General features: G+C 53.3%; 1 protein-coding gene across 1 annotated transcript in view; it reads right to left on the bottom strand.

Moving 5' to 3' along the window:
- Positions 1-27,858, bottom strand: part of LOC120391380 (adhesion G protein-coupled receptor E2-like) — a 101,104-nt gene that overhangs the window by 13,378 nt on the left and 59,868 nt on the right. Inside the window, exons 3-5 of the mRNA XM_039515019.1 lie at positions 11,628-11,765; positions 10,595-10,750; positions 232-363 (exon numbers count right to left, since the gene is read on the bottom strand). Coding sequence (XP_039370953.1) covers positions 232-363; positions 10,595-10,750; positions 11,628-11,765 — 426 coding nt within the window. The remainder of the gene's footprint in view (positions 1-231; positions 364-10,594; positions 10,751-11,627; positions 11,766-27,858) is intronic.

The following is a 27,858-nucleotide window of genomic DNA, read 5'->3' as shown; positions in this document are numbered from 1 at the left end:
CCCAGTGGACGGACAGGCTGGGCTGTGGGAGGTGACAGCCTTGAGGCTGAGCCCTCCCTGGCCAGGGCTGAGACCCAGAGGGACCCCGTCCATGGGGGGCAGGGGGGCTGGCGCAGCGTCCCAGACCAGTTCCCAGCTCACTGCCCCCTCGGGCAAGACGTCTGCCTGTGTAACCCCAGGCCCTGCCCAGCCCCCAGGTGTCCCCTCCGTGCCCCCCGCGGCAGGACCCACCTTGGCACAGGGTCGTGTTCCTGTTGGAGGGGACGTAGCCGGCCCGGCACTCACACCAGTAGCTCCCGATGGTGTTGATACACGTGACGTTGGGGCTGCAGATATCTGGGGTCTTGTTACACTCGTCGATGTCTGAGAGGGGAAAGTGTGTGTGGGGGTGTCACACACAGCAGGGCTGGGGGCTCACGAGGGGAAAATGACCATGGAGACACCCCCACCCCCCATTGCAGGGGACGTGATCTGTCGGTCAGTCTGTCTGCTCCATCTACCCTCCCCCCCCATTCTATTCTCCTTTCTTCCCTGCTACGTGCAGGGCCCCAATCCCTGCGGCACAACCCCTCCCCCACCCCCCAGATCGGGGGCCCAACCTTTTCCAGACCAGGACCCTGCGATCCCCTCCCTGCACCAGCCCTGACAGAGGGGGGTTAAGGGGGGGCCGATCAGCCAGTTAAGCTGCAAAGGGGAAGTGACTCAGGCTGCGTGCAGGGCGCTGGCTAGAAGGAAGCTCGCCTGGGAGGGGGCAGGTGGGGCTTCTCTACAGCCCGAGGGCTGGGCCCAGAGGTGGGGGCCTGAGGCGAGGGGGGCTAGGAAGCCCCGAGGTGGGGCTAGGAGCCCCAGAGGAAGGGTTTCACTAGCAGGCACAGGACAGAGGGGTCTGACTTTGAAAGGCTCCCCCAGAATGGGGATCACAGCGTGACCTGGCCGGTCGGCCGAGACACGGGGCAGCCGCGACTCCGGGCGCTGCAATGGTGGAAGAGAAGAAAGGGGGCGCTGAACTGGAGCTAGTCACCAGAAGGGGGCGCCACGCTCAGCGTTAGACCCCAGCCCGATGGGTCCCCTCCGCGTTCGGGATACACCCAGCCCCTCCCCTCCCCTGGAGCACTAGGAGAAGGGTGGGTGGGCTGCACCCAGGGGAGTGCAGGGGAATTGGATGGTGTCCCTTTAAACTAGTTTCTTTGCTCTCTGGTTGTGCTCACGGGGGTCTATGGCAGAAGCCCGCAGACCCCGACATGCGGCCAGGCCCTGCACGGCTGGTAAACGGGTTGTTTGGAAGCTGGCTGGATCCAGGGGATCCCCTATTCCTAACATCGTGCAGTGAGCAGCAGCCCAATGTCCTTTCCCGGACCCTGCTGTGACCCCCAGGCCCAGGGCCCTGCGGGGGGAATCCACCGAGCCCTCGGACGGATGACGCCAGCTCGACACTCGCTGCCAATCCGGCCTGTGGAAGCCAAAGCCAGAAGAGACCAGCTCAGCCTGACCCCCAGCATAGCCCCAGTCGGAGTTGCCAGCCAGCGGGTCACCAATCCGGCCCCAAACGGAGGGGACTTTACTGCCCTCGCCGGCTCCTGGGGCCTTTCACCATGGTGGAGAGTCTGATCTGACAGACGGGCCCCGCCCTGCCCGGGCACAGAGAGCCCTGCCGTGATCTAGCCAAACACTGGAGGGACGTGCACCTGCCAGGCTGCCAACGCGGGTAGCGCCAGCTGCTGGGCAGAGGGGGATACATGGGGGATGTCGGGGCTCCATGGTGCAGCGGGGTCACTCGCCCCGTGCAGGGAGTGGGGTTTTCTACCTAGGGACCCGGCTTGTTTGTGCAGAGACACACTCATTCTGGTCAGCCCCTGGGGAGCCTGCAGCCCTGTCTGGGGCAATGAGAGATGGAAAAGCAGAGAAGGGATGAGAACCCCTTGAAGTCAGTGGTGCTGCACCAATTTACACCACAGGGGTTCTGGTCCCCACTTTGTGACCATTTCACATACAGCAGCACTGAGTTGGTGGCGACAGGTGCATCGTCCATCATTCCCATGGGTTGGGGGAAGCAGTTGACCTGCTGCAGAAATGGCCATGACCGATTCTCCCGGAAATCCCAGCCAGGAACAAGTGCTGGAATTCGACATTCATCTGCTTATTAACCCAACATTTCAGCCATCCAATCAGGAAGCAGAGAAAGACCATGGGACTGAGGCAACCAATTGTACAACCTCAGTGACAACTTTTCAGAGCAAACAGTTTGCCAATAAAATCACAGACATTTATCCACCCGAACAATTGAAGGGTCAGCCGGTTTGCAGGCTTGGATCAGCATGCAGAGCTGTTCTGCTCACTCCCTGTGGTGTTCAGATCAGCAGTGGCTTATCAGTCACCATCCCTGGGGACAGATGGGTAGTGATCCTTCCTGAGGAAGTAGGGGCAGAGCCACAGAAGAAAGCTAAGCTCTCCTCGATATTTATCCATAACGCTTCTGCTTCTCACAGAAATCCTTGTGGCTAAAATCCCCTTCATCTGGACATCAGCAAACAAGTCAGTCAGCAGGGAGAGTCCAGAGCGCTCACGGATCCTTCCCTTGGGCTGAGTTCCAGCAGCTCTTTCCCAGACTCTACCCCCTCTCTTTCCCATGACAGCGTTTTCCTATTTCCCACTACGCCCCTTCCCCTCGGTCGTTATTTGCATAAAGGCAGCACCCAGAGCGCTGCACCCACATGGCCATAAAGAGCTTCTAGTCTAAATGGACAAGAGGTGGGAGAGAAAACTGAGGCAGGGAATTGCCCAAGGAGACGTAGCAGGAACAGAGCTGGGACTAGAACCCAAGTCTTCAGAGTCTCACACCTGACCCACTAGACCTGTCTCTTTCAACTTGCTTCCGCCATAAAAGGCCAAGAATGTGTCTCCCCCTGCCTCACCATGCAGATTCTACCCTCTGCTCCCCTCACTGAGAGGCGCTTTGTGTCTCCTGGCTCATGGCCGGGAGTGCATCAGGGCTGGAAAAAAATCCCTTGTTCCTTTGGCAGGAAATTCAGCTTTTGCTCCATTGTTAAACCTCTTGGAAGGCAACAGCCCTATGCCATGCCTGTGAGGGGGCTTGTATGTGCCAGCCCCTAGCGAATGCCGCTGAGCCACGGAACAAGGAGAGAGCAAGTTTGTCTTGGTCTAGCGGCTGGTTCCCATAAGTAGATAACAGCCTGCTACAATGACTGGTTAATGGAGTTACTCCCTTAGCTCCAACAGCTGAGCTGTGTGCTTTCAGCAGACAAGTCCTGGGTTTGATTCCTCCTGATGACCCAAGCTGGTTCCTTTGTGATACCAGCTGCTGAAGGTTCACTTAATGGGGTTCCAGAAACTAATGGGCTTTTTGAGCCCAAGGTGTATTAAAGATTGTCCAACACAGAGTCCTCAGCCCAGTTTGCTTTGCAAAGACCTGACCTTCCCCCACCTCAAGCTCTGCTATGAAAGAGCATCTTGGGCTCTGATTGCAGCTGCAGGTTTGGGGGGATGCTGCCGCTTCTAATGACATCCCCAGTGCCCTACGCTCGTGCCTCAGTAGAATTAAGCAGCACAGCAAGAGACATGATGACCTTCACTCCCCGGGCTCAGTTTCCAATTCGTAAGACAGGCTGGGAATCAGAACAGACACTTTGCCCACGTGTGGCGCAGAGAAAGAGCGAGACCTCAGAGCAACCTGGTTAGTTTCCCCATCCATGAATGCTGGTTAGTGTCAGAGATCCCGGGTCAGCTCAGTGACGGTGCATTAACAGCATCGCCAGCACCAAGCAATCAATAAAAACCCCAAACCGTGAGCCAGGCTGCAAAAATGTCACGAGATTGGTTTAAAAATGACAAGATTTTTTTTTAAAAATCCATTTGATTTTAGCCAAAAGTGGAATCACGTGACTCCAGGAGGTGGGGCTTTAAGGCTTTTGACTCTTCCCAAATCCGCAACTGCATTTACACATGTAACGCCCTGGCATGTTGATGCAGTTCCCGTGGAGCTCATAGATTGTGGCGTTTCACTGGCACTCGTCAATGTCTGCAAGGAGGGAGAAAGCGCTAGGCCAGACTGATCTAGGAGCTGGACCTTGGGCACTGTGGGACGCTGCTGGGGGATAATCCAGGCATCCGACATGCACCGTGCTCTGGGGAGACGGGACTGGTTAGAGCCAGGAGTTCAGTGACTGGGTCAGCGAACGGGAGCAAATGGCTATTGTCCGGAATGAGCCGCTTTGGCTGGGAAAGGAAACGCAGCCCTGCCAGGACACGCGCCTGCTGCTTGCTAAAGCTCCCAAGCGGATCTGGCGATGCCCAGTGCCGCAATATCAGTGCAGACGGCAATGCCTGAATGAGCCGCCCGCCCTTGGAGGGGACAAATGGGGAGCTGCTTTGGAGGAAGGAGATAGAGACTAACATGAGGGCTGGTCTAATGCCTGGATATCAGTCAATGGGGTGACCTCCTCTGCAACCCACGAGCTGCCCTGGGCACCCCCTTGCACACAGGACAGTGCAGAACCAGAGGGGTTCAGAGACAGGCAATGAGAATGATCAGGGGCCTGGAAAAACCCTCTGCGGAGAGAGACTGAAAAGACTGGGACTGTCACCTTAGAGTGAACGTAAGAGGGGACGTGTTAAGAGTCTATAAATGACTGACGGGGACAGAGAAGGGAGATGGGGAGCTTCTGTTCTCCCCAAGTCATAACACGAGAGCCAGGGCCAGTCAGGGAAGTGAGAAGAGGGGAAATTCGGAACTGAGCCAAGGAAAGGCTGTTTCACACAATGTGCGATCAGCCGGTGGAACTCCCCACCACAGGAGTCCCTGAGGCCAAGAATTTAGCAAGATTCCAGGAGCGACTGGACATTCCTATGGATGATGAGAACAGCCAGAGTGATCGTAGTTAACAGGCACAAACGTTTGGGAAGAGAGAGAAAACCTCCTGCTGTGGGGCTTCAGCCCAGCTGAGTTTTAGAGACCAGGAAGTGAGGGCAGATTATCCCCCGGCTGCCACTGCAGGGCTCTTCCACCATCCTCTGCAGCATCTGGCTTTGATCCATTGGAGCCGGGATACCAGGCTAGATGGGCCTCAGCTCTGATCCCGTCTGTACTGTGCAGGTGCCAGCGTTACTTGTGTCTCAGCCTGGCCGGTGCCATGGTTTTGCCTCTTCAGAGGCTGAGCTGCTCCCGGGGCAGACTGAACCTGTCAGAACCTACCGGCTGCATCCTGCCAAGTGCTGCCTCCTCCGCCCCTCGACCCTGTGACACTCGCGGGTTCTCCTGACCGCACCAAGGCGGCTCTGCGTTTCCAGAACCTGCTTTATTCCGGAAACGACGTACAAGCGGGTTCCGCCCCCGAAGGCTTCCAAGAGTCCATGCGGGATGGGAACGGAGCTTCCAGTGTCCTTATCCATCCTGTCCTGGTGCCATTGGGATGTTTATAGCGGGTAGCGCTGCAGCCGGGACCCCGTGGTGCCAGGCTCTGTACACACATCCAGCCACAGCACAGCCACTGCTCCAAAGCGCTTTCCCCAGCTCCGACGCTCTGTCTGCTGGAGAAGGGGGGCCATGCGCTGGGTTCTCGGTGGTGCGGCCAGAGCTCTCCCCTCCCTCAGGCACACGGGTGTCCCGTGGCTTCCAAACTCGCTCCGAATTGCAGGGAACTCTGAGACTGGGTGTCTCTAGGGGCTTAAGTCCATGGGGAAATTGAGGGTAACAGCTCCTGTGGAATCGCTCCCCGTCCAGACACTCTGGTCTGGAATAATCAGTGCGCTTCCAAAGAGAACAGCGATCGCCATCAACCCCCCCCCGGGGACAAGCCCTAGGGATTCTCCACACGGCTCCCGATACCAGCTATCCCCGCACAATCCCCGGGACGCTGGCTGAGATCCCTGTGGCGCTGATTTCTTCTTGTGCCTAGACCCGCCCCAGGGCACTGGCTGGGGTGATCCCACTTGGCCTGGGGCTGGCGCAGGAACGGCTGGGCGAGGTCTCTGCCAGTGGAAGCGTTTGAACCAATGGGCTCCTGAGTTCTCCCAGTGCTACGGGCCCGGTGCTCTGCGCCCCCCAAACGTGGGGGTAACGGGCGGTTTCCATGGGAACGGCCGGCTGGGACTTGACACAAGCTCTAACTACCGGCTGAACGTCACAAACAAGGGCCTGGAAGGCCCCGGCCCCTTCTCCGGTCAGGCCGCCCTGGCTGCCTAAGGGGGCATAATGGCCCCCTAGGAAACACCCTCCCATCCAGGGAGCTCCCTGTCAGTGTGGGGCTGGAGAAGGCTCTGCTCCCAGCCCTGAGGGAGGGGGCAGATTGGGGGCGTGGCCGGGGTGCCCTGCGCTGGGGCTATTCCCTGCTCCCCAGGCCCATAGGGGGCAGAGCGCACTGTGCTGTACGTGGACCATCCATGAGGCCCCTTTCCAGGCTCAGGGTCACTAGTAGCCTGGATTCTGTGTGCTGGGGACAGCGAGGGCCCCACCCGCCTCCCCAGAGCCTCCCTGCAAACCTAGGGGTTTATTCCAAATTCAAACACTGAGGCAGGGGAGATCCTGGCCCCCAAGTGCTGGGGCAGCAGTTGAGGGTCATGGCTGATCACAGCCCTGGTGAGCGAATCCGGTGCCTTTGCTGAAGCTGGCAGCAGCCTCTGGCGCAGCACCAGGCCTGGAATGAGCCCAGGGGTGTGGTGGGGGGCGCAACTGAGCAGGGTGCAGTGGCGGCAGGGGAGAGCTCACCCTGGCAGGTGTCCCCACTGCAGTAGTAACTCCCAGGCACGTTGGTGCAGTTTGCGTGGGGTCCGCAGTCTGCCGGGCTCGGGCCCTGACACTCGTCAATATCTGCAACACAAGAGGGGACGCTCTGTACAGTCCTGCCAGGGGACGTTCCTGTATCACCCACCTGTACTGAGCTGGGTGATGGGACCCAGGTGACCAGGCCCCTGGGAGCTTAACTATCACAGGCCTGATTCTCAGCTATGCTCAGGCCACTCTAGGCTGCTCTGGCAGCGGAACGGCCACTCGAGAATATGGTGAATTGAAAACTGCGTTAGCATCACAAGCTCTCACTTTACATCTGCAAGGGGCTTCCTGACCTTCTTGTGGGCTAGGGGGTTCAGGTGACAAACACGTGATCTGGGGTTTTCAGCAGTGTGTCTGCCAAAGAGCCAGCTTAGAGCAAAGTGGGGTTAGTTGTGCCCATCTGCCTTCAGGAGCAGCCTGCTTTGTCTCTCTCTGTTTGGGGTCCTCGTGTGCTACGGTTCTGGATTCTAAGAATGACTCCGTGTTGAGCTGCAGCCTGCCAGCGAGAGGATGTGACGCTTTGTTTCTAACTGTGTGCGTGTGCTGTGACCGTAACAGAGGGAAGGGGACCTTCAGACCCCAGAACAGCCACTGTGGCCTCTATGGGCCAAGCCCCAATGGGACCAAGATTTGGGGAGATTTAGGAGTCCATGGTTGAAGCTGAGTTGCCTAAGGGGTGGGAACACTGGGACTTGGCAGAAATCCCCCTCAGGTTCCATTCACAGAGGAACACACAGGCATTGCCAGCCTGGGTCAGCCCTGAGGCCCATCTACCCCGGTATCCTGTCTGTGACGGGTGCTACAGAGGAAGGTGTAAGAGTCCCGCAGCAGCAGCCGGGGGGATAATCTGCCCCCATTAAAGTCTCATCCTGGTCTCTAATAGTCAGAGGGCGACTCAAGCCCTCAAATCCCTAGCCTCTGTTCATCTGAGGATGGAGATGGATGGAGAGAGATCACTTGATCATTGCCTGTTAGGTTCACTCCCTCTGGGGCACCTGGCATTGGCCACTGTCGGTAGGCAGATACTGGGCTAGATGGACCTTTGGTCTGACCCGGTACGGCCGTTCTTATGTTCTTATGTTGTTAAGTAGGAGCTTTTCCCTTCCTCCCAGAATTATTCCCCATTAACTAGCAAAGCTCCAGGCATTGTCATTCCCCATAGAACCAGCCGGTCCCTCTTTAAAAGTCGACACATTCACAGCCCCCTGGCCGCGGTAGCAGTGAGTTCCAGAGACTAATGCTGCCCCGGGTGGAGGAGTATTTCCTTGTATCTGCTTTGAATTTGCCCCTTTTCAATTCAATTCAATCCACACACTGCCCCTTGCTCACTGGTCTTTGTAAAGCTTGTGATTTTCTAAGTGAATCTGATTTATTTAAATGCCTGGGATTGTCGTCACGAGCTCAGCCATGCACTTAAGACCCGCTGGAGCCGAGTTCAGTGCGTAGCTGTGCAGGGCTGGAGCTAAGCATGTGCTTTGCTGACTGGGGGGTGCTCAGGGAGCACAGACAGGGATCAGCACAAAGCGATTTAGCAGCTGGCAGCTTCCAGCGTCCCCTGGTGGAGACACCAGCATGTGGGTATCCCCTGCCAGGGGACTGGCATTGGTGCATGCACCAGCTTCACCAACGCAAAGGGGTCTCCAAATGCACTGCACTGCGAGTCCAGAGAGACCTCTCGGTCTGTGCCCTGGGCAAACTCCCTGCCCTGGGGGAGCGACGCGGAGCTGGCCAGCCCGTGTGTCCCTGCGCCATGCCGCTGGGAGCCAGGGTGTCTAAGGGAAGCCTGGGGCTGGGCTGGCAATGCCAGTCCCAGCACATGCCCCTCACAGCACAGCCCTGGGGAAGCGACATGGAGCTGGAGCAGAGAGAGGCTGGAGCAGGGGCCTGGCACAAGGCCAGAACCAAAGTCAGCAGAAGTGATGCTCTGAGCAAAAGTCCGGCCCTGTGGGACACTGAGCCAGAAAGGGTTAAGCACCTTGCAGGCTAAATGACCCAAATTCTGCCTTTGAAGCCACACTAGGAAAGGAGCCGGGAGCTGTTTCTGGCTCTGGGGAAGCAGCCGGTATCAGAGCCGCTGGTTTGTTGCTGGCTCGGTGAATCTAAGTATTAGAAATAACCAGCAGTTTGGGGGCTTGTCGGCCCCACTCTGCAGTTTGCCCCCCGGCACCAGTCACACCCTGTTGTTGGTGTCCGTAGGCCTAAGTAAACCAAAGTTGTGTCTTTGGGCCTGAGTGAACCAAAGTTCTTCCATGCTGTGAACTTTAACCAGCCTAAGATGCTAATAAAAATGTGTAACCGTCAGCTTTTCTAGCAAACAGCTAACAGCTGTAGCTTCGCTCAAACAGCAAAAAGCAGCAGTAAGACGTGGGGGGAGAAGGGGGAGAAAAGTCTACATGCGCCTGGGCCGACAAGGCCAAAGATATGCATGCGAATGGGAACTTTTCTAACACGCTGAAATGTTTAAAGTAACTGCTGTTGGGAAGGGAGGGGTGGGGGGAAAACAAAACAAAAGGCTTACACAAACAGCTTAAGGTATAAATGCTGGGACCCCATCTGCGCGCGGGTGTGCAGGATTTGAGAATGCTTTTTCTCCCTGGCACCTTTTTTGAGCGCAAATAAACTTGGTTTGCTTCTCCACCCTGGTGTGTTAATTAGTGCGACACACACCGGGCAACGAACCCCGCTGTTGCTCCTCCTCGGGCCCTTTGAGCCGGCAACACTGTCACAAAGCAGAGGGTTGCCGGCAAGTTCACCGTCCGCTGCACGAACTCGTCACCGGTATCGCCGGCATTGCTACAACACAGTGACTGTGTAACCACATCCCAGCACCAGATTCCCCAGCCTGGCGCAGGATCAGATGGTTTGGTGGGTGGGGAATGTTTTGTCTGAAGCAGCAGGAGAAAGGCACAAGGGGGGTAACAAGCATGTTGTGAGACACACAAGCTGGGACATCGGTTGTTTATCCCGGATGGTTTGTCTCAGTCTGGAACTGTCGGGGTCCATGGGCAGAGGCAGACGTGTGGCCGTGTCCCTGTGGCATCTCTGGGCGCTGGCACCGGGCTGCATTGGCGATAAACCTGGCCGAGAGCCTTGGCCATTGCCCCGACTCGGGGCTGTCTGGGCACTTCGCTGGAGGTCTGCCGGGCTGGCGACCTGCCCAGAGCTGGGACAGCACACGGAGCCGACGAACGCCAACCCCACGTCCCCGCCCCAGACTGCTGGAACTCGGGGACCTCAGGGCAGCCTGGGGCTGGGCTGGCAATGCCAGTCACAGCACATGCCCCTCCCATCGCTGCCCACGCAGGGAGCTTGGGGCAGTGGGAGGGTCCCTCGAACTAGCAGCTGTGCCCCCTAGAGGCCAGAGCAGAGCATGGCTGCCTGCCCCCAGCAAAGCTCAAGCAATAGGGGAGGGGGGCAAAGTCAAGAACGCTTTAGCCCAATTCCCAGAGCTGTTCCCAGGGCCCCTTCCCAGGCTCAGCAGGGCACCAGCAGCCCAGATGCTGCGTGCTGGGGCCAGCGAGGGTCCCCTCCCTCCTCCCCAGCGCATCTCTGCAGCACAAGGAGTTTGCTCCGTGGGTCTGTTTCTAACCCTAAGGGTTTATTCCCTGTCCAAGCGCCAGGCACAGGGGTGAGCCTGGCCCCATGCTCTGTGGGAGCAGGCGAGGGTCACGTCTCATCACAGCCTCGCTGACGGCCTCGGGCCACTGCCAAAGCCGGCAGCAGCCTCAGTGCAGCACCAGGCCTGGAACGAGCATTTGTGTGTACAGGGGAGAGGGAGGTCTCAGCAGGTGGGGGGAGGGGAGAGCTCACCCTGGCAGCTGTTCTCACTCGCGTGTGTGAACTTGGCTTTCCCAGAGCTGGGCTCGTAGCCATCCCTGCAGGTGCAGGAGTAACTCCCAGGCACGTTGTTGCAGTGTGTGTTGCGTCCGCAGTCTGGTGGGCTCGGCCCCAGACACTCGTTAATATCTGTAATGCAAGAGGGGACGCTCTGTACAGTCCTGGCAGGGAGACGTTCCCCGTATCACTCCCCAGCCCCTGCACTGAGCTGGGTGATGGGACCCAGGCGACCGGGACCCTGAGCTGGAGCGTTGGAAACAGCCCCCCCTCACCCCCCCGAGCCTCCTGTCCCAGGTACGGGGGGTTCAGCCCCACAAACACCCAGATCCTCTATGTGAAGGGAGGGTGGGGAGATGTCCCCCTTGGGGTTCAGGCTCCCTCTGTGTTGGGGGGGGTGACAAGTTGCCTCTCCTCTGCCCCCCTCCCTCCTTGGATCCCTGCAGGCTGGGGAGGGGGGAGAACAGCCAGACAGGGGCGGCTCCAGGCACCAGCATGCCAAGCGCGTGTCTGGGGCGGCAAGCCACAGGGGGCCCTCTGCCAGTCGCCGGAAGGGCGGCAGGCACTTGCCTGCGGAGGGTTCGCTGGTCCTGCAGGCGGGCCGTCGAATCCGCAGGACTGGGGACCTTCCGCAGGCAAGCTGCCAAAGACAGCCTAGAGCCGCCCCTGCAGGCAGGGCTGCCCCATTGTGCTGCCGTGGGCCCCTCTGCCCCTGCACACCCAGGGGCTGATTAGGGCCCAGGCTGGGATTCAGATGGGTCAGTGTGATGGGCCCCCCCCACCCTGTGCCCATTCACAGAGCCCAACACTTCTGGCTCCTGCTGCTCACTCTGGAGGCCCTGGTTCGATCCCCAGGAGGGCGGCCCTCACCCGAGCTGCTGCCCCCCCCCTCCTTCCCCAGCCGGGCTGAGCACCCCCAGCAGGCCCTGGAGTCAGTGGAGTCGGCTGCTCTGGCCCTTAATGCCCTGCTCTGTCCCAGCCCCCCAGGACAACGTGGGAGCCCCGTTACCGTCACAGGTGTCTGTTGGGTCGGTGAAGAAGCGATTCCCCCTTGGCTGGTATCCATCCAGGCAGGTGCAGTGGGTGCTGTTCACACACTTGGCGTTTGCTGGGCACAGCATATGGCTGTTGCAGTCCCCAGTGGCACCTGCAGGGGCGGGAACAGCTGGGCAGGGCCAGCCAGTGCAGAGCGGCTCCCCCCCCCCCCGCCACACACACACACAGGGGGATCGACTCCTTTCACACGCCCCATTCGCTGATTTTCGTCACTGGGCACCTGGCAACCAGCTCCGACACCATCCACCGCCTGGCCACAAGTTGCCCTTGGCTGCACAGGAGGCCTTGGCTCCCCAGGGTGCCCCCGGCACAGACAGGCAGAGCCCCCGGAGCCGGGCATCGCTTCACGTGAAACGTTTTCAATCTCGCCCAATTTTTCTCCTTTTTGTTGCTCTCGTCATTACTCTCGTTAGCGTCGGTTTCAAACCCAAACCTCGTTTCAAACTAGAACACGGGAATTGTTCATTTTGAAAATTATTTCATCTCCCCCCTCCCCTGTGCAATTTTTCCAGTAAAACCAAACATTCCTCTGAACCGAATCGGCATTTTCTGGCAAAGAATGGTTCCTTGGGAAATCCCTGCCCGGCTCTGCTCTGGATTGACTGAGAGTGGAATCGGGGGCGAGGCTAGTTTGGATTCTGAGCTGCCTCCCATGACTCACATTGTGACCTGCCTACGGGGGCTCCTGGATCCTTGAGCTGCCCCGTGTTTGGGGCTCCGCTGGGATCCGTCCCTCTGACCAGCGTGAGGGGAAGGATCCCAGCGCAGCTCAGCCGGCTGCAGGGCTTGGGATGGGAGCAGACGGAGCAGGGTGGGTGCAGCACTGGGGGACCCCAGTGGGTCAATGGGAAATTGCCTGAATCCCATCTTGGGATTCACAGCAGAGCTCGACTTGGGGCGCAGAGTCTGGATCCCAAACACCCCCCAATTGGGCACGTGGGTCCCAGGTTTCAGTTCAGCCTGATTTTAGGGCGGGGGAGGGCGCCTACAAATGCCTCTTCTAACGTCTGAGCCATCAGGGGTTTGATTTGGGCTGGTCAGTAACCCGGCCCTTGGCTACAAAGGGGACCTGCCCCTCACTCCAGCCCCCAGTGTAGAGCCCTGGGCCCCAGGGTCTATTCTCTGCTGGCCACGGGGCTGGGAAGGGAAGGGGAGGGCTACACAGGGGCCTTCTCCTCTCCCCTGCACGCACCCACCATGCTCTATAAACCCACCCCAAGACGCCCACGCCAAGGGGCTGCTCCCGGCTCCCCAGACCCCTGACTCTGCTCTCCTCCCACCAGGGACAGGGACTGGAGGGGGCGGAGGCTGGAGACCCCGGGCAGCCGGGAGCGCTGGGGAAGGTTAGCCAGGAGGAGTCGGTCTTACCTTGTACGCCAGGATTCTGGGCCACGGTGCCCCACAGGCACAGGGCGATGCAGAGCCCTGGAAGGCAGAGACAGGGTGAGGCCCCATGGGCAGATGGTAACCGCCACTCAGCTGCACACACCCCCAGCCGCCCCAGTCCTGCCAATCCCGGGCCAATGGCCAGTCAGGGCCCTGCCGATGGTGGAATTAAAAATGCAGAAACCTGGTGCTCTGGGAAATCAGCCCCAGCTGGGATCCCTGGTCATATTTTTAACTGGTTCCAGTTGGGAACTGGACTTTTGCTCAGGGCAACTGGGTCTTTTATTGTGTGTATGAGCAACAAAGACCAGGAGCCCCCATTGTCAGGGAGGATGGGGAAACTGAGACACAGTGAGGGGTAATGACTTACCCAAGGTCACCCAGTGCGTCCATGCAGTGGACAAACCCACTTGGAAAGGGGAAGCACCGAGCGGGGGATGGGGCACAACACAGGCTGCTGTTCATCTGCTTTTCACTCAGGTGTCGCCTCAGATCCGCCCCCTCCTGCTGGTGTTTATTTGTAGCCTGTTGCTCTGAGTCATTAACCACACGCGGGTGCGAAGAACCAGGTGATAAAGGACCCGGGGGCCGAGTGCCCGAGGTGCTGTGCAAAGGGGAAGCCCAGCGGGCTGGGGAACCCCATTGTGCTTTCCTAGGACGGGAGCTAGAAAGGGGGCGCGGCTTTGAAATTCAGCTCCGGCCGATCTCCCCTGGGGAGACTCCATGGAGGACGAGGGGGCTGGGGAGGTGACGGTATCACAGGTCCCCTGGGAACGAAGGCCGAGCCATTAATTCAGAGAGTCTAAGGCCAGGACGGGAGCAGGCTGATCCGGCCTCTCGCACTGCACGGGCCAGAGACTGACCCAGGGGTTCCTGCATCCAGCCCGTAGCTGGGGATGGAGCTAGCGCAGAGCTTGAGAGGGGACAGCCCGTCTGTGTGACTCCACGTGATGGAGAAGCTGCTGCATCCCAGGGCAGTCGGCCCTGAGGGTGACGTCCCCTCCCCGTTAAAACACGAGCCGGCGTCCTGCCCTGAGAGGGGACGTGTTGGCTATTCGGGCTCTTTATAACAGGGGCAGCAGCAGGGCCTGTTCCCAGGCAGCCCCAGCCTTGCTGGGACACCCCCCACCCCACCCGGGACGAAGGGCTTTGGCCCCTTGGAGGCCTTTCTTCTGAGATGGGCCATTGGTGCGGGGGCAGAGCTAGGAATAGAACCCAGGAGTCCTGATGCCTACCCCAGCTCTAACCACTAGACCCCTCTCCCCTCCCCTCCGAGCTGGGGATAGAACGCAGGAGTCCTGGCTCCCACTCCCCACTGTAACCCTTAGACCCCACTCCCCTCATCCCAGGAGTCCTGATGCGCAGCTTGGAAAGAGGGTCAAACTCATTTCAGATTATGCCTGTCAGCAATTTTTAGTCTCCACCATGGTGTGCTAGACTGGAGCACAGGGGACCTGACCCCCAAGGCCAGTACAGCCCCCCAACACCTTCCCCCGCCCCCATCGTACCTTTGGGTCCACAGAGCAGCACTGCACAGCCTCAGCCACTGTGGGGCACCACAGCCCCATACCAAGGCCACAGCCCCAGGGTCCATGCTGGGCTGGGTCTGGTCCCTCAACTGTCCCCCGAGTCCCCATAGTGCCTGAGCAGGATAATTTTCCCTGCACGCCAGGCACACACACCGCACACACTAGTGTCCACATGCACACACACTCTGGCATGCACACACACATGCAGATGTGTGCTCATGTCTGTGAACAAGTACCGATGTACATACCGGTGCGCCCACACCCACGCACGGACACACACGTGTGCCACACACTCATGCATGGGCACAGAGGTACAGACATGTATGTTCACACACACCGGCAGCCTGCTGCAGCATCAGATGCAGGGACAAAGAGCCCCCAGGAATCTCCCTGCTGCTCAAATACCAGCCAGGCCGGAATGGAGGGAGAATCCTTCAAACCTTCCTGCCGGCAACGAGCTGCCGTGACTCTCCCCAGAGAGACGTAATCGTGGGGCCCTGAACCCTCTGCCCCACCCCCCCAGGGACATGGCCAGATTCCCCAAGCAGCTCCCCTCACCAGCCCCTGTGCAACCCTCTTAGCAGGGAATCAGTCCTCCCCTGCCCCCGAAGTGTCCCACAGTCCTCTCTCCCGCCCTGCTCCCCACAGCGCCCCCTGCTGGGTCAGCCCAGGACTGCAATAATAACACTCCAACACTTTACCCAGGGCTTGCTGCTGCTGCTGCCCCTGGGGTCCCGTGTAGCCGGCAGGAGCCGGGGTATCGCGCCACCCCCAGGCTGCCCCCTCAGATGGCAACAGCCGGGCGGTGACCACTATCAGTGAGCGCCGTCCCCTCCCACCGCGCCGGCAAGCCGTGAATCATGGATCAACCTTGGCCAAGAGCTGACGCAGGCACTCGAGAGACCCGAACTCCCCCACCCCTGTGAACAAGTGCCCCCCAGGCACCCCAGGAGTTAGCGTGGCCTCTCCTGTACCCAGGCTGTGGGTCAGATCCCTCCCTGGGGTGACTCTGCACAGTCCTGCAGCCGGATCTGGGTGTGTCTCCTGGCCTCTGGGTCTCTGCCCCTCACCCCGCTCCTCTGTCGTTCACCTGCCTGGCCCCCCTCTGCTCGGTGGGGAGCAGCACCCAGATCAGACCTTTCACCCCCAAGGGACCCATCATCAGCCTGGGGGGTGCAGGTTGGGGGGAAGACTCTCCTCTCACTGCCCCCAGAGTCACCCCATTGTAAACCAGGTCCAGTTACCGCCACCTGAACAGAAGCTCTTAGTTCTCCTATTCCATGTGGGGGTGTAAATCTGGAGTAACTCTGCTGTGAAACGGTGTAAGGAAGTGTGGAAGCCAGTAAATCATTAACAAGGATTTAAAGAGATCTTAATGGATGTTAGTTAGCAAGAGTCAGGCCATACTGTAACCTTAATGACGTAAGACTTGTAGGAGCAAAGATAGTGCGAGGCGACAGGACAGGAACTGTGTACAAAGTTATTACGACCTTGCAATCACTAACCAAAATGCAGGCTTGCTTTTCTTAGGATTGAGACAAATAAGATAAGCCTTTTTGCTATGTATAAACAAAATGTAGTTGTTGCTTTTTACTGTCTGTATTATTGTTAGAAATTGTCTGTAAAAGGTATAAAGGCTTGCTGTGATTGTTTACCAGTTGAGAGACCTGTCCAGGACCCTGTGTCCTATGGCACTCTCTCCCTCCATTGTAATTACTGGAGAAATAATAAAGTATTTAATTTTGCTGCACCCAAACAAAAAGCGAGAACTGAGTTTTTCTTCGACAATTTGGGGGCTTGTCCGGGATGGCAACGCCCACGGACCCACAGACAACTACTACGGATCATTCCCCTTCGAACCCCATGGCGCCACATGAGAGGTATGAGACCTTTTGAAATCTCTATTGGGGTATCGGAGGAGGACTGTCCCTGAGGACGTCTGTCTCTCTGTTGGGCTCACGCCATCTGAACTTATTGACTGTGCAGCAGGATCAGATGCAAAGTGGTATTGGGGAGAGGCCCCAATAAGGTTAGTTTATAGCAGTACTGGGAACTGCTGAGTTGGCCAAGGAAATGCATAAGGTAATGCATAAGGTAATGCATAGGTAAATGCATTAGAATGCACCGGTGCTGAGGGGTTTTTACCGCCTCAAGAGGGGTTGTCATACCACCTCATGGTATTGGTCCGGACCAGGTAAAGATGCATCATGGTTAAAAAAAAAAAAAAAAAGATAAAAAGGTTGAAAAAGGGTTAAAAAGAAAAAGAAAAAGGAAGAAAAAGAGGCCTTGGTGTGTGTGTGTGTACACCAGTGTGAGTGGCTGTTACCGGGCTAGCCCGGTAACTAGTGGATCTTTAGGAGATCCGACCCACGGTGGGCTGACTCAGCCTGGCATAGTCCGGCGAGGAAACTGCCTAGGTCTAGGAGTGTGTGAACCCATCTTCCCTCCCCTTTCCTTGTGAATCTCTCCTGTGTGAGTGGAAAATGGGTAAGGGACTGTCTAAATATTCCACCTTACCCCCTAAGGGTACCCCAGCATATTACATGTACGTACATTATGGTCCTAAAACCTGCAGGTATTTAAATGATTGGAATCTGTATACGCGTGAAAATTCATTTAAACAATGCCCATTAGAAGGTACCTTCAATCTAGATAAGATCATATATCTCAGTGGAGCTTTATTCACAAAGAAAAACCTCTGTTACAGTGTGAGCAATTTGTCTAGGAACGGGTTAATTTGAAATTCGGCTTAGCCCTGAGATAAGGGAGAAGTTGTTTTGTCTTCAAGGTCATGAATTAGTGTGGACTATGCTAAGTGCTAAGTAAAAATGCTTCAGCTCCAACTGGTTGAGGAAAATAAAAAAAAAAAAAGGCAAACCAAAAAAGCAGTATAAGTTACAAAACTGAGATTGCATTTGCAAAGCTTAACGGTTCAGTGAGATCCAACAGTTTTTGCAACCCTGAAGCCGGACAGGCAGCTGACCTGAACTGAAAGAGACGCCGCAGGAGATTCCAGGGTGTAAAAGAACAGCCATCCCAAGAGTGGCAGCATGTTGGAAATGCTGGACAAGCTGTATACAGGATAATCTCCCGTCCACCTATTTCCCTTCTCTGAACATTATACACAGACATGCCAGTCTGGATATGTGTAAGTATTAAAGTGGTTTAAGGCTTGGGGCATTCATATTTTTCCCAAGTGATGTGGGAGCATTCCCAACACTCTCCATTGTTGTTTTATTATTTTAATGAAGCTTTAAAATTTGATTATATGCTCTGTCAGTTTGATCACCTGACATAAGGGATAATTGGTAACAGAAATTTGTCACAGTTTGGTGAGCAATAGAGAATTGGAAAGCACTGTAGAATTTACACCATCTATCTGTTTTACCCTTGTTAGTTTATGTTTGCTTTGTTTGGTACTGTTGGTGTTTTGTGTTAAGAATAGCATGATTATAGGTGAGCTCTAATAGAATAAGGAAACACTATTTGGTTTTGGTGCACTATTTAGCTTTGGCTCTGTTTTGTTTAACCGGTTACTGATGTTTTTCTGCTCTGTTCATTTGGGCGTTAGGTGTGTGAGCGGAACTGAACTTCTCGTTCGTAATTCCTCAGAGTGGAAGCCATGTGTGCGATGAAGCTCTGAGGTTGTCCTGAAATTTTACAGTCCCGCCCCCCCCATAGCGGACAATATAATAGAAGTAGAAAAATTTGGCTTAGACTGTAATTTTCTTTGTTTTTTTGTGTAATTTTCTTTTCTGTTTAAGTGTCAGCACACAAATGGGTGGGTCTCTGGGTATGCCCCCAAAGGGGTTTGGATTATGTGTTAAGTGAATGGCCATGTATTTTTGCCCAGGTGGCAAGCCTTACTAGGAAGGACTCAGGTAGTCTTGTGAGTAGAAATGTTTTGGGGACAAGACCAGAAGGGTGGGGGCTAGTTGAGTAGCCCATCCTCCTAGCTAAGAACTGGTTGTGGAACAAGCTAGTGTCCATGGACGGGACGATTCAGTGAGGAAAAAAGGATCGGGCCCAGGCAGGCGGGCAACAGACAGAGAGATTTGGAAACTTTTGAGGGTGTAGTGGAAAGAAGGAGTAAGTGAATATAAGCATGAGGATTTCAAATACTCAGAAGGATATTTGGAATGGTGATTTGCATTGGTAAAGTGGCTGTTGGAAGGAGAAAGCAATTGATTTTTAAGGGAAAATGAAAAATTGACTCTGTGTTTGCTGGGGAACAGCACTTGAACTTTGTGAAAAAGCTGAAGAGAACAGTTTTTTGGTGTCTTTGACATGTTTGTGAATGAATTCAGGCAAAGAAATTATTAGATTGCACTCATTTGGCTATGAACAATTTTGTTAAATCAGTTGAAGAATGTATACAGTGCTATGTAATGACATTGTATTAGGCCCTACAGGCACTATAAGTGGTGATGTTTTCTTTCAGTGTTTAAAAGCAGGAGTTAAAAGAAATAAAAAGCAAGCCGGAGAGCATCTGTGTTAATGCAAATTAACTAACTGATAAGGTAGAGGCCGCTGAACCAGGGCTGTCTAAGAAGCACATACGAGAAAATATGGGGTAATTCCTCTGTTTTGCCTAGAATCAACAAGAGTATTTGTATATTTTAAGTATTTAACTGCCCCGAAGGGGTGGACCTCTGTTTTTGTCTTTCAGATAATCAAAGAACATTAATGCCAGCTACACAGCATTCAACATACTATGATTTACTGGCAGTCACAATTATGTTCTGTGTTCTGTGTTCTGTTTTGTGGTGTTTTGCCAAAAAAATTGTTGTGTTTAATATTTTCATGAGATGGTCTGATTTGACATCAAGCTTAAAATGTTGCATTGCAATGCAGATACTTGTTTTGTTCAACTTAGAGTACAAAGTGTTTAGTTATATCAGAAAAATGTGATATACTACAGTCTAATACATTTTCTTAAGTAAGAGAAAGAAACTACATTGGCCAAATCTTTTAATTGAGAATTGTTGTTAAAATTTGCATACTGACAGTCTTTGGAAGCAAGGACATGAAAAGTTAACCCACTCCCCATATTGTACGAGGGATCCTTCTGGCTACCTCAGACTTTTAGCCAGAGGGCTGGGGATGGTGGATAGCTATTGGACTAGAAGTTATATTAAGTGAACTTCTCAAAGTGGGTGTGCTTGTCCTGGCTTGTTCTTCCAAAGTTCTGTAATAAGATTATTTTAGTGAAAGGGTATGTGTGGCATACATTGAATGATAATACTTCTGTACTGTATAACAGTACTGTTTATGTGTTCATGGTATGAAAAAGGTGTATAATTGAAGAGTAAAAGTTTCCTTTGTAGGTTAAATGAAGAAAAAAAAAAAGCCAAGTAGAGAATGGCTAACATGCGCTGGCCCCAGTCAAGGACACCGCTTGGCTGCCTACCAAGGGAAGGGGGGGGGGGGAAACTGGTTGTTGCAGTTACACGAGATTGGTGTGCAGCGGCCAGCCCACTCTCCTCCTTGGGGAATTTTTGTGAATATTCAGATTGATTTTATTTCGATGTCTACATGTTGTGGTTCTGGATATGTATTTGTTTTAGTTGATGTATTTACCAATTGGGTTAAAGCTTTTCCTGCAGGAAAGCAGGTGTCAGGACTGTTGTGACATTTTGCTTAAAGATTTTGTGCCACGTTTTGGCATCCCTGTGACTATCAACAGTGATCGTGGAATTCATTTTTACTGGACAGATTGTACAGGAGTTATGTGCAACTCACTGCCCTCACCACCCAGAATCTGCTGGGACAGTGGAACGCCAGACCGGGATTTTAAAGAATAAACTGGCCCAGATTTGTGCTGAAACGAACTTAAGGTGGCCGGATGCCCTTCTTTTGGCACTGAGGTGTATGAGAACCATTCCCAATCGAACGACTGGACTCAGCCCTCATGAAATTTGACAGGACACCCAATGCTGACTACCAACTGCACCCCCACTAACCCCAGCTCAGATGGACATTCATTTGCTGGATAACATAATGCTTAAATATTGTCAGGCACTAATGAAATGTGTTAAGTCTTTTTATACACAGGTGATGGAAGCACTACCAAAGGATCCTGTGCCGGGGCCCAGCACTGCAGCTATTCCCTGTCCCCCAGCACCCAGGGGGAGGATCGGGGGTGGGGCTGGGGCACACTGTGCTGTGGCTAGTCTCTCCTCCCCAGGGCCCACAGGGAGCAGAGCGCACGGTGCTATTTCCATGGGCCAGACATAAGAACATAAGAACGGCCGTACCGGGTCAGACCAAAGGTCCATCTAGCCCAGTATCTGTCTACCGACAGTGGCCAATGCCAGGTGCCCCAGAGGGAGTGAACCTAACAGGCAATGATCAAGTGATCTCTCACCTGCCATCCATCTCCATCCTCTGACGAACAGAGGCTAGGGACACCATTCCTTACCCATCCTGGCTAATAGCCATTTATAGACTTAGCCACCATGAATTTATCCAGTTCCCTTTTAAACATTGTTATGGTCTTAGCCTTCACAACCTCCTCAGGTAAGGAGTTCCACAAGTTGACTGTGCGCTGCGTGAAGAAGAACTTCCTTTTATTTGTTTTAAACCTGCTGCCTATTAATTTCATTTGGTGACCCCTAGTTCTTGTATTATGGGAATAAGTAAATAACTTTTCCTTATCCACTTTCTCCACACCACTCATGATTTTATATACCTCTATCATATCCCCCCTTAGTCTTCTCTTTTCCAAGCTGAAGAGTCCTAGCCTCTTTAATCTTTCCTCGTATGGGACCCTCTCTAATCCCCTAATCATTTTAGTTGCCCTTTTCTGAACCTTTTCTAGTGCTAGAATATCTTTTTTGAGGTGAGGAGACCACATCTGTACACAGTATTCGAGATGTGAGTGTACCATGGATTTATATAAGGGCAATAATATATTCTCAATCTTGTTTTCTATCCCCTTTTTAATGATTCCTAACATCCTATTTGCTTTTTTGACCACCTCTGCACACTGCATGGACATCTTCAGAGAACTATCCACGATGACTCGAAGATCTTTTTCCTGATTAGTTGTAGCTAAATTAGCCCCCATCATGTTGTATGTATAGTTGGGGTTATTTTTTCCAATGTGCATTACTTTACATTTATCCACATAAAATGGCAAATGAAATTTAGTTGCCCAATCACTTAATTTTGTGAGATCTTTTTGAAGTTCTTCACAATCTGCTTTGGTCTTAACTATCTTGAGTAGTTTAGTATCATCTGCAAACTTTGCCACCTCACTGTTTACCCCTTTCTCTAGATCATTTATGAATAAATTGAATAGGACTGGTCTAAAGACTGACCCTTGGGGAACACCACTAGTTACCCCTCTCCATTCTGAGAATTTATCATTAATTCCTACCCTTTGTTCCCTGTCCTTTAACCAGTTCTCAGTCCATGAAAGGACCTTCCCTTTTATCCCATGACAGCTTAATTTACGTAAGAGCCTTTGGTGAGGGACCTTGTCAAAGGCTTTCTGGAAATCTAAGTACACTATGTCCACCGGATCCCCCTTGTCCACATGTTTGTTGACCCCTTCAAAGAACTCTAATAGATTAGTAAGACACAATTTCCCTTTACAGAAACCATGTTGACTATTGCTCAACAGTTTATGTTTTTCTATGTGTCTGACAATTTTATTCTTAACTATTGTTTCGACTAATTTGCCCGGTACTGATGTTAGATTACTGGTCTGTAATTGCCGGGATCACCTCTAGAGCCCTTTTTAAATATTGGCGTTACATTAGCTAACTTACAGTCATTGGGTACCGATGCGGATTTAAAGGACAGGTTACAAACCTTAGTTAATAGTTCCGCAACTTCACATTTGAGTTCTTTCAGAACTCTTGGGTGAATGCCATCTGGTCCCGGTGACTTGTTAATGTTGAGTTTATCAATTAATTCCAAAACTTCCTCTAGTGACACTTCAATCTGTGACAGTTCCTCAGATTTGTCACCTACAAAAGCCAGCTCAGGTTTGGGAATCTCCCTAACATCCTCAGCCGTGAAGACTAAAGCAAAGAATCCATTTAGTTTCTCCGCAATGACTTTATTGTCTTTAAGCGCTCCTTTTGTATTTCGATCGTCCAGGGGGCCCACTGGTTGTTTAGCAGGCTTCCTGCTTCTGATGTACTTAAAAAACATTTTGTTATTACCTTTGGAGTTTTTGGCTAGCCGTTCTTCAAACGCCTCTTTGGCTTTTCTTATTACACTCTTGCACTTAAGCTGGCAGTGTTTGTGCTCCTTTCTAATTAATTGCCTCACTAGGATTTGACTTCCACTTTTTAAAGGAAGTCTTTTTATCTCTCACTGCTTCTTTTACATGGTTGTTAAGCCACGGTGGCTCTTTTTTAGTTCTTTTACTGTGTTTCTTAATTTGGGGTATGCATTGAAGTTGGGCCTCTATTATGGTGTCTTTAAAAAGGGCCCATGCAACTTGCAGGGATTTCACTTTAGTCACTGTACCTTTTAACTTTTGTCTAACTAACCCCCTCATTTTTGTATAGTTCCCCCTTTTGAAATTAAATCCCACCGTGTTGGGCTGTTGAGGTGTTCTTCCCACCACAGGGATGTTGAATGCTATTGTATTATGGTCACTATTTCCAAGCGGTCCTGCTATAGTTACCTCTTGGACCAGCTCCTGCGCTCCACTCAGGATTAAATCTAGAATTGCCTCTCCCCTTGTGGGTTCCCGTACCAGCTGCTCCATGAAGCAGTCATTTAAAGTATCGAGAAATTTTATCTCTGCATTTCATCCTGAAGTGAAATGTTCCCAGTCAATATGGGGATAATTGAAATCCCCCACTATTATTGGGTTCTTAATTTTGATAGCCTCTCTAATTTCCCTTAGCATTTCATCATCACTATTACTGTCCTGGTCAGGTGGTCAATAATTGATCTCTAATGTTATATTCTTATTAGAGCATGAAATTTCTATTCATAGAGATTCTATGGAACATGTGGATTCGCTTAAGATTTTTACTTCATTTGAATCTACACTTTCTTTCACATATAGTGCCACTCCTCCCCCTGCACGACCTGTTCTGTCCTTCCGATATATTTTGTACCCCGGAATGATTGTGTCCCATTGATTGCTCTCAGTCCACCAGGTTTCTGTGATACCTGTTATATCTATATCTTCCTTTATCACAAGGCACTCTAGTTCACCCATCTTATTATTTAGACTTCTGGCATTTGTGTACAAGCACTTTAAAAACTTGTCCCTGTTTATTAGCCTGCCTTTTTCTGATGTGCCAGATTCTTTTTTATGTGACTGTTTATCATCTGATCCGGCCCTTACATTATACTCTTCAGTCCTCAGCTCCTGACTATAACCTGGAGATTCTCTATCATCAGACTCTCCCCTAAGAGAAGTCTGTGTCCGATCCACATGCTCCTCTGCAGCGGTTGGCTTTCCCCCATCTCCTAGTTTAAAAACTGCTCTACAACCTTTTTAATGTTTAGTGCCAGCAGTCTGGTTCCACTTTGGTTTAGGTGGAGCACATCTCTCCTGTATAGGCTCCTCCCATCCCAGAAGTTTCCCCAGTTCCTAATGAACGTGAACCCCTCCTCTCTACACCATCATCTCATCCACGCAATGAGACTCTGAAACTCTGCCTGACTACCTGGCCCTGCGCATGGAACTGGGAGCATTTCTGAGAATGCCACCATAGAGGTCCTGGATTTCAGTCTCTTCCCTAGCAGCCTAAATTTGGCTTCCAGGACATCTCTCCTACCCTTCCCTATGTCATTGGTACCTACCTGTACCACGACCACCGGCTCCTCCCCAGCACTACACATAAGTCTGTTTAGATGCCTCGAGAGATTCGCAACCTTCGCACCAGGCAGGCAAGTCACCATACGGTTCTCCCGGTCATCACAAACCCAGCTATCTACATTTCTAATAATCGAATCTCCCATTACTAACACCTGCCTTTTCCTAGAAACTGGAGTTCCCTCCCCCGGAGAGGCAACCTCAGTGCGAGAGGCAACCCCAGCACCATCAGGAAGGAGGGTCCCAACTATGGGAAGGTTTCCCTCTGCTCCCATTGACTGCTCTGCTTCCCTGGGCCGTTCTTCCTCCTCAACAGCGCAGGGGCTGTCTGAGCGGAGGTGGGACAATTCTACAGTGTCCCGGCCTCATCAACATACCTCTCTGCCTCCCTTAGCTCCTCCAGTTCCGCCACCCTGGCCTCCAAAGTCTGTACATGGTCTCTGAGGGCCAGGAGCTCCTTGCACCGACTGCACACATACGCCACCCGCCCACAGGACAGGTAATCATACATGCTACACTCAGTGCAATAAACTGGATAGCCCCCACTCTGCTGCTGGGCTTCTGCCTGCATTATCTTCTAGTTAATGGAAGGGTGGTTTACAGAAAGAGGTTTTGGACTGTAGTTTGGTTTATAGGTTTTAAGGGGACTACGGGGAAGGGGTTAGGGCCGACGAGGGGCTCCCGCTCCCTTCCCACTACCCTTCCAAACTCCCTTGCGAAACTCCCTGTTAGCAGCCCCTGGTCACTTGTGTGTGGCTTTATAAAGCCCTGGCCTGAGTGAATGCCCCGCCCACTGATTAAGGCTAAGCCAATTACCAGAGGCTTCGAGCTTTCAAACCTTCCTTTGAAGCTCATGGCCTCCAACTGCCAGCCACAGAACATGAGGCCCCTTCCCAGGCTCAGGGGGGCACTAGCAGCCCAGATGCTGCGTGCTGGGGCCAGCGAGGGTCCCCTCCCCTCTCCCCAGCGCATCTCTGCAGCACAAGGAGTTTGCTCCGTGGGTTTGTTTATTACCTATCTGTAGCAGGGTGGACCTCTGCTCCTGGTTTGAAGGGGTTTAAAAGTGGCCTGGCAGGGCTTGAGAGCTGCTGCTCTCAAAGCTGGGCTGATTGGGGAAGTGGCCACAGCTGGGCCACACCCCAATGAGGCCACAGCTGGCCCCTATAAAAGGCTGTGATCCAGGAGCCCAAACAGTCTCTCTCTAGTTATAGAGGGAGATGGGCCTGGCTGCTTAGGAGCTGAAATAGGATACTTGAGTGAAGCAGGGCTGGGGAAAGGCTGAGGCGCTGAGGAGCTCCTGCCTGGAAAGCCCCAGGCTGCAGCCTAGCTATAGGCCAAGAGGTACTGGGGGTTGCAAGGGGCAACCCAGGGCTAGGCAAAGGCAGCAGGTCCAAACCCCTTTGCCTGTGATGAGTAGGCTGATACTGCAGCCTGCCCCAGGGCTAGACAATGACTGGGCAGTGGCCAATACTGAGGCAAAGTGGGGATAGTGGGGTGGGGGTTCCCCTGGGAGAGGGAGACCCAGTTAAAGGGCACCGGGGTCCTGGGAGGGACACGGGGCCAGTAGCAGACAGGCGGATCACCGGCCTGCAGAGGGCGCTCCAGAGCTGGAACTGAGCTAATTCCCAGAGTCACCAGCAGGAGGCGCCGCAGGGGTGAATCAGGCCCGTCTACACTATCCAAGCACCAGGCACGGAGTGAGCCTAGCCCCATGGTCTGTGGGAGCAGGCACCAGCAGGGTCAATCAGAGGGGGGCCAGGAGGCCATTTGGCCTGGGCTGTAAGCTCAAAGGGGGCCTCAAATTTAGACACTTAATTTTTTGGCATTTGATAAGTTTTGCAACTTGTTTTTATGAGCGTTCCTATCAGACCAAAATCAATGTGACCCACCTTCTCTCAGCTTAGAGCTGCAAATTCAAGCAAATAAGAGATGTGGTTTGGTGAGAATTTTTTTATTAACTGATATAGATTTTGTCATATTCAAGAGTTAAAAATGCTCATAGCTATTGCGTGTTTTTATCTGTTTGCCTGCGTCAGTGGCTTCAGGTGAAGGCACCTTCAACATGTTGAAGCAGGGAAAGAACTATCCCCGTTCAGCTATGGAATCCCCATGCTTAATGTCAGCTGTGACACTGCACAACAGCGAGATTTTTTCCTCAGTAATTAGTACATTTGCACAGAAAAAGGCTGCAAAAGCATTTGTTAAATAAAACAATATTCAAATTATGTCTCACTCTTTTTTGGTGCTTTATTTTGTTTTCATGTGTCATCATTTTGTATGTTTATTATGGCTGGAGGCCTCAAGAGCTGGAAGTGACGTGTGCCTCTCTGGACCTCTGAGAGAGCCTGGGCGAGGGTCACGTCTCATCACAGCCTCGCTGAGGCGTCGGGCCACTGCCAAAGCCGCCAGCAGCCCCGGTGCAGCACCAGGCCTGGAAGGAGCATTTGTGGGGGCGGGGAGAGCACACCCTGGCAGCTGTTCTCACTCGTGTTCGTGAGCTTGGCTTTCCCAGAGCTGGGCTCATAGCCATCGATGCAGATGCAGTTGTAACTCCCAGGCACGTTGGTGCAGTTTGCATGAGGTCCGCAGTCTGCCGGGCTCAGCCCCAGACACTCGTCAATATCTGCAACACAAGAGGGGATGCTCTGTACAGACCTGGCAGGGAGACGTTCCTGTATCACCCACCTGTGCTGAGCTGGGTGATGGGACCCAGGTGACCAGGCCCCTGGGAGCTTAGCAATCACACACCTCATTCTCAGCTATGCTCAGGTGGCACTAGGCTGCTCTGGCAGCGGAACGGCCACTCGAGAATATGGTGCACTGAAAACTGTGTTAGCATCACAAGCTCTCATTTAACATCTGCAAGGGCTTTCCTGGACCTGCCTGTGGGTTAGGGGGTTCGGGTGACAAACACGTGATTTGGAGGTTTCAGCAGTGTGTCTGCCAAAGAGCCAGCCTAGAGCAAAGTGGGGTTAGTTGTGCCCATCTGCCTTCAGGAGCAGCCTGCTTTGTCTCTCTCTGTTTGGGGTCCTTGTGTGCTAGGGTTCTGGACTCTAAGAATAACTCTGTGTTGAGCTGCAGCCTGCCAAGGAGAGGATGTGATGCTTTGTTTCTAACTGTGTGTGTGTGCCGTGACCGTAACAGAGGGAAGGGGACCTTCAGACCCCAGAACAGCCACTGTGGCCGCTATGGGCCAAACCCCAATGGGGCCAAGATTTGGGGAGATTTAGGAGTCCATGTTTGAAGCTGAGTTGCCCAAGGGGTGGGAACACTGGGACTTGGTAGAAATCCCCCCTCAGGTTCCAATCACAGAGGAACACACACAGGTATTGCCAGCCTGGGAGAGCCCCAAGGCCCATCTACCCCAACATCCCGTCTGCAACAGGTGCTCATAGACTCATAGACTTTAAGGTCAGAAGGGACCATTATGATCATCTAGTCTGACCAGGCCACAGAATCTCACCCACCCACTCCTG

The sequence above is a fragment of the Mauremys reevesii genome, linkage group 25, assembly GCF_016161935.1.
Source record: "Mauremys reevesii isolate NIE-2019 linkage group 25, ASM1616193v1, whole genome shotgun sequence".
Lineage (NCBI taxonomy): Eukaryota > Metazoa > Chordata > Testudines > Geoemydidae > Mauremys > Mauremys reevesii.
The sequence above is the reverse complement of the archived record's forward strand: the minus strand, read 5'-3'. Positions and strand labels throughout refer to the sequence as shown.